The 7,151-nt window shown below is 35.1% G+C and overlaps 1 protein-coding gene across 1 annotated transcript in view; it reads left to right on the plus strand.

Moving 5' to 3' along the window:
• The first annotated feature begins 4,971 nt into the window (after positions 1-4,971).
• The window catches only part of HGF (hepatocyte growth factor), a 44,474-nt gene continuing 42,294 nt past the window's right edge, over positions 4,972-7,151 (plus strand). Inside the window, exons 1-2 of the mRNA XM_005429791.2 lie at positions 4,972-4,993; positions 6,575-6,740. Of these exons, the coding sequence (XP_005429848.1) occupies positions 4,972-4,993; positions 6,575-6,740 (188 nt within the window). The remainder of the gene's footprint in view (positions 4,994-6,574; positions 6,741-7,151) is intronic.

Below are 7,151 nucleotides of genomic sequence, written 5' to 3' on the forward strand. Positions count from 1 at the left end.
AAACTACTTTCGAAGAATTGTGTGTTTTTTTCCCCATAAGGCTCTTGTGCCAAGAAAATAAATGTCAGAAGTTAAAATATTCACATCATCCTCCGGGTACTTCTGAGAAACTGTTTAGTTTTGACAAGCTAGAGATGCCTCCTTGGACAGCTGCTTTTATTTTGGTGACTTTCCATCTATACAGCTGACTGCAGATTTTCTGGGTATGGTTGGTAAACTTCTTTTACGCCAAATTATTGTCTTACATAAATAACTGCATTAAACTTAATCTGGCATTTTAAGCCTATCCAATCTACAAAGTTGTTTTCTTGGGCACATCTCAGATTGCTCCAGTTTCTCATTATGTTGGTCTGCCTTTCTTCCTTTTTTTTCCTTTTTCCCCCAAATGAGAAGTCATTTGGAAAAGGTGTTCAGTTTTTGCATTCTAGCCAGGAATCTGGATATTTCTGATACTGAAACAGGCAGAAGGAAAAGTCAAAGTAAATGAAAGTAAGTTAAAAGTGTTCAGCACTAATTCTTTTTGTCAGAGTGATTCTGTTCTGACTTGATTTGAGACAAAATTGCCCTGAATGTATTTATTGAAAAAGTGCTTTTGAATGGCTCACACAGATTACAATACTGTGATGACCCTATTAATGATGTTAGGATCAACATTCATCTTTAGCATCCTTTATTTCTGTGACCACACTGTTAACTTAAGCATGTTGTATCCAAAAGCATTTAGTAACATCTACTTTCACCATCTGATGAAGATTTGGTTTGTTTGTTTTTTCTTTTTTTCTTGATGAAGCCAGTATATTTGCGCTATCATGCTGAGGCACACACCAGAATACAGTTTACCCCTGATGTTTTATATCATTTAAGAAGCATTTTCTTGGAAAAACTTTATTAAAACTGTCCTTTCTATCATATTTTATAGACAAGTTAAACACCTCACTGTATTTGCATACTGGTTTCAACACATATATGAGGAGAACTGTTGCTTTTTTTCAAACCCCACTCACTGATTTTCTCTTGTTACACAAGTTCTGCCAAATTCTGTTTTATGCACATAAACATACTTTGTTTTTAATTTTCTTATTAAATTGTCAATGTTTATACTGAGATAAGCATTCTGCTTTGATATATCTGACACTGTGATAATACATTGTTTTGCAGATTTTTGCTTTGCACTTTTTTTTTCCCATTCAGAAACTTATTAATATAAGTTACCATGCATTTTTTGTCGAGTATGGTGTCCCCTGATAAAATGCTTGATATGTTTACTGTGTTGAACTGTGCTTTCCTACATTTATTTCAGGTGTGTTTAAAGTTGAGGATTTTTTTTTAAATTAAAGATCTTTCATATGATGGTAGATTTCTGATTTCCCCCCACCCTGTGTCCAAGTTTTAAATCACATGATATTCCTCTCTCATAATTTTTTTCCTAGCTCATTGGGAAAATCCAGTTTCCTTTATCTTGCAGTGATTATTATTTGTGAAATTAAGTTAATAACTAATTTTATTTTAGCATTCTGACCTGGTTATCAATTATAACATAAATAAGTCAATCTCTAATTAGTCCATCTGTTAACTGCTCAAGGTCAAGTGGCTTAATTTCATTACAAACATGATGCAAAATATTAAACAGAGATCTAATATGCCAGTTGATACTAAAAACAGTGCCTATGTCTGTTTTAAATTTCTGAAATAATTGTGTCACTCTATATGACCATTTTTCTTCACTAGAATATATTTTGAATCATCAGCTTCTCTGTGCTTCCTGCACAGCATGTGGACTATTTCCCTATTTTAAATATTTCTCCTCATGTCATGTTATTTTGTCTTTCATTCTCCATTTGGAAGGACTGCAGTTGATTCCTGCAGTTCTCTGACAGCATCTGCTAGTCTAAGGAATTCAGGTATCTTAATTATCTTCATTTATTTTCCCATAGATTTAGTTTATTTCTGACATCTGACAAACAAAGAACAGTGGTGCTTTTAGATGAGTGTTTATATTCTTTAAAAACTGGAAGTTATAAAAGTTCCCCACAAAGTCAAAAGTTTAGCTCAACAAAGCAAATAAATTCTAAAATGCTCAAGTTCTGCAAGTCTAAATAAACAGAAAAGGGAAATAAAACTCAATCACAAGGAACCAAGTTTTCATTAAGAACCTCAATTAAAACATAAACATTTAATTTTAATGTATTTATCTTCCCGTTTGGAAAACCTGTTGTTATGTTTGGATGGTTTTGTTCTGTATAACAAAGTGGGATGCAAAATTAAAAAGAAACAAGAGGAATAAGTTTTCTTACGTAATCAGGAGACTTCAAGATGTGTTTCTTTAAGAAAGTACCAACTTTTGCATAGACTAGAGGGAAATTTGGAAACCCTGGAAGCTGACATGCTGAGTGCATCATACCTGGTATTTAATAAAAGATTTCTAGGGCCCGTAACAAGTCCATAGAAGTAGAGATTTTTCCAGGGAAGGCAGCCAGTATGCTCCAGTTGTGCTCTATACGACCATAGCTTTGCAGCCCAAAATGTACATCTTTATTAGAAAAAGCTGGAGTGGTAGAGGAAGGAGAAAGGGATTACCAATGAAGCAGATAAATTCAAGTAATCTCCTTGTAAAATTTTGCCATAGATAACACAAGTAATGATTTGATCTCATTGTAATGAACAAAGATGATCTTTGGGCCCTATGACACCCGGTATCCTATTTTGATTACCACAAAAATGGTATTGTATTTGCTGTAGTAGGTTTTTTACTAGTAAATAGATAATGCAAAACCAAGTACTTTTTGTGATTGGACTAAGACCTGAGGGTGTAAAATGTGAGTTGCTTAGGTGTTTGAACTCTAAAAAACCTGAAACTACTGAATTTCTATACTCTCATGTAGCTCTGTATCAGACCAGTTTTGTTCTGCAAGGTGTAATTTGTAATTTGAGATACAGAACATAATCAGGTAGTTACAGAACTGAGTGATGTGGTGATTTGGGAGCCCAAAGCCCTTTTTTTGGTTTGGGACATGAGACCAGAAGGAAAAAAGAAGCTATACTGCTGTCATTTTTCTCTCAGCCCAATGATTACAGAATACCTGGGGAGAAAGAGAGATCAAAAGACAAACACCTTTGCTGATACAAACCAGTTTCTCTTGTTAATCAAGAAACTGTCTTTCCTTGTTATTGCATACTGTGGCCTCCATTGCTGATTATTGAGATTATTTGACATGGAGTGGAACTGCTCCAAGAAAAGGTATTGCTGGAAATCTTTTCCTCCAGGTGCCCTATAGCAGTCTCAGTCAAGGATTCTTGTCTGAGAAGACTGTACAGAAACCTCATTTGAAAATCTAGGAAGGGAACTGAAAGGTGAGTTCTTGTAGCTCCAAGGTCTTTCCCTGTGAGGTACCTTTTTTTCTTAAATAAATATGTAAAGTCTTTTACGAAAATGGGAACACCAGCAGGGAAACTCTGGAAATCCCATATGAGATTATGGAGCGCTCGTCAAATGCTGCATCCAACAAGAGCAGATGTGTCTGTTCCCATTTCCTTGGGCACTGACTGAGATCTTCTCTGTTCTGTTCAACTTCATGTTAAGAAACAGAAAAAGGCACCATCCTCACCTTTTTAAGATTTTTTTTTAAGTTGACTGAAGAAATATTTTTAGTTAGTGGTTGTTTCTGTTGAAGAAAAAAATGTTGGTTCATATTTGACTGGATTCCTTTGTGTTTGAATCAGCTGCTAATATTTTCAAATTTAAGTGGAATGTCAGACTTCCCTGGTAATGTGATATGAAACTACAGAAAACATCAGAGGACATGGCCCACAAAATGAGAAGAAATCCCGATTAATCAAAGTTTAAAAAATTGAAATGAATGGCAATCACAAATTAGTTGCATTGTATGCATACTACATACCAACCTTTAATGTGGAGCATGCCTACGACACTGTTTGAGTTAACTTTTTATTAATAAAGGCACCTAATTTGACACAAAAAGAATATTGTTTTCATATATTTTGTTGGGAGAATTGTTAAAGTAGTGCTTTGCATTATTCTGATGTTTCTAACAGTCACACCACAGATGCACTTGGCCCTTTGCCTCTTGGATTATAGGCAAGACATAGAATGTTGTTGTTTGAAAGCTAAACTAAATCAGGCTGTTATGAATTGCTAAATGCAAGATCAAACCCATAATCCTCTTTGGACAACTGCTAGGAAAAGAAGGACAAAAAGAAAAAGCAGAACTCTGTACCATATTTTTCAGGCAGAACAGAATTTCTTGATTGTTTAAATCATATTCTTGCATGCTGGCTGGTGAATTTAAGAAGCCGTTATCTTGGGAATTAAGATAATGACACTTATCAGTAGATGGGAAATGTTAGTATCAGGAACTGAAAGAAAACACTTTGATATTTCTCTACAGATTCTTACCACCACTTGACATAAAAGTCTTGGCTGAGACAACATAAAACTAACAAGTATGTCTTGGAAGATAATAGATTGAGAAATACACCACAAAAGCTTTATGGAAGATTTGTTTTTCTGTGGCTGACTCTTAAGGGGTAAATGCAATCCTTTTTGAAGCACTTTGGTTTTATCACAGGTATAGCAAAAAAAAAAAAAACCAAACACGCAGCTTCAATGTAGACACAACCGTTTCCAGTAACAGATTCAGGATCCTTAAGATGAGAACATTACCATAACATTTCTCTAAGCAGTGATTCATTTTGGGTGCATGTGTATTGCACATATGGAAGGCTGGAACTGCTTAAGAGAGCTGATAAGGGTCCCTAACACAACACCAAAATTATTGGCATTGGATTTTTTGATCAAAAGCATCTTCATATAATAATAATAGTTATATTTAAAGATAAATAAATTCTTTTTTTTTCTTAATTTTTTTTGTGATTAGGCTTAAAATTGTGAGTTGTTAGATACTAGGGAGTAGCATAGTTTACTTTCATCAGTTCAAAAGGAAAGAAAGGAGGATGGGGGAAGATTATTTTATAGGTATGTTATAGCAGAGATATTCTGCTTCTTTGTTTTTCTTCTTTTTTAAAAGCTGCAGATTGATGAGATCTAATGTAGATGTCTTTGTGATATTTCTAGATGTTTTAGGGATAACTCACCTCTGAGAGGTGTGATTTAGCTGAATCCAGTGAAAATGTGAACTCAGTGATCAGGATGGAAGTTCTGCAAAGGGAACACTCCTAAGCTCTCTTTGGGTTTCCAGTACATGGAGCTGGCAGTAACTCCTCCAGAGTCTCAGCTATTGCAATTTACAGTTATTCTGAGCTTCTGCAGAGAGCACCAAGCAAAACTTTACTGGCCTAAGTGCATTCTGCACGTGCATGAGGATCTATTCAGAGCACTAGGCTGAGGTTTTACCTATTGGAAACCTCTGGCAAAATTTAATAAATTGAACCTGAGCATTTGTGTTCTATTATTGTTGCAGAGTCTGTAGAGAAAAATGAAAGGACAGCTGTGAATACAGTTACATGGAAAGAAGTTATGGAAAATACTATTATCTACTCTGTAAACTAAGGAGGAATTTATTCACCTAACCTTACGTGGATAAGCCGTCTAATCCAAAAAGATCATCTGGGATCACTGAGTGAAATAGGAGAAATAGATCCACAGGGCAATTTATTCTCTCTATGTTGCTCATCTGACAGAATAGGGACAGTTACTCTCCAGATGTGCTCATCTGTCTTCAGAGACAATGGAATAGACTTCACTGGTAGACTGGTTTTCATGGAATGCAAAGCAAAAATATAAATAAATATTGGGAAAATTCTAGAATATTCTTGCAGATATCAAAGACCTTTCCACTTGCACTTTAGCCAAACATCTTTAGCCAATCTTCCTCCCTCCATTTGATACCTCTTCCTCTGGGCGTTTCAATGGAGACATGGAAACAAGATCATTGTGTTCATTTTTGCAGGAATCTTTGCAACACTGCAGACTGTTTCCATGCTATGGCCTCTGTTTGACCTTATAATCTTTTCTGTGAGCTACAATTCTAGTTCAGTCACACTTAGACTGGACACAACACTCACACTGAGCCTTCACTGGAGCAGTGAGATGATTACTTTGTGTCACTTCCAGAATCCATTTTTTTTCCACAATTTGTGATAAGTGTATTGTTTTAAGAACTGCTTTTTGCATTCAGCTAGTGATGTTCTTTTTCACTTGAGCTTTTCATGGAAATATTTACAAGATCTCAGATAATTATTGGGCATATTTTGCAGATTCTAAAAAAAATTAAGGATGAGAAAAAAAAAAGGATGAGAACTTTTCTTTTTACGGTTTTACAGCATTATACAAGTCTTTATTTGAAACTGGGTTTGCTATACTTCCAAATATTTTGGTTTTAAAAATGGAAGTCATTGTCTAAAATAATCAATTCTTCTGCAGTATATGCTTAATACCCTATTTTTGTGAGATTCTCTATGCTTTAGGTTCTGAAGATGTTATAATTCCTAGGAAATGTTATCCGTATCTAATGCCATTCTTAATCTCAGCATTCTTCTTAAGAATATTTTATTTTGTTGTGGTTTTTTTCTTCTTATTCTTCATTTCTTTTTTTAGAGGGCAAAGGCAAAAAGAGAAATCCTCTTCATGACTTCAAAAAAACAGGAGAGTTGATGCTCATTAAAGTAAACAAAACACTGGAAATAAAAACGAAGTTGTTAAATACTACAGAGCAATGTGCAAAGAGATGCAGCAGGAACAAGGGCCTTTCCTTCACTTGCAAGTAAGTTATGTATGTCTTTTGTTTGTTTTTTTCCCCAAGGAAACAGGTATAACAGCCTTTGATCAAAGGTCTCTCTGTAATTGTCATCAATGGTAGGTTGTACCGAGAACAACCTAAAGATTGTGATTTTTGATTTCAGTGACCTTGCTCTACCTGTCCAGAGAGTGTCAGTCTTTTCTGAGGCTTTATCTGAGTTGTCTGTCTTCTTAGCTTGTCCAATCTGTAATCTTTTCCATAACACAGCTGAAATGTGCTCATGTTAAGATGCTGATGACTTGGGCTGCAATGTAGCATTAGGTGAACATTCTGAGATTTTTATGTCTCTTACAAAATGGTTATTGTCACACATGACAGCTGCAGTGTTTCAGCACCACTTCAGACCATATTTTGCCTTCATTCTTTGCACATTAC

This window comes from Geospiza fortis, unplaced genomic scaffold (assembly GCF_000277835.1).
Source record: "Geospiza fortis unplaced genomic scaffold, GeoFor_1.0 scaffold888, whole genome shotgun sequence".
Lineage (NCBI taxonomy): Eukaryota > Metazoa > Chordata > Aves > Passeriformes > Thraupidae > Geospiza > Geospiza fortis.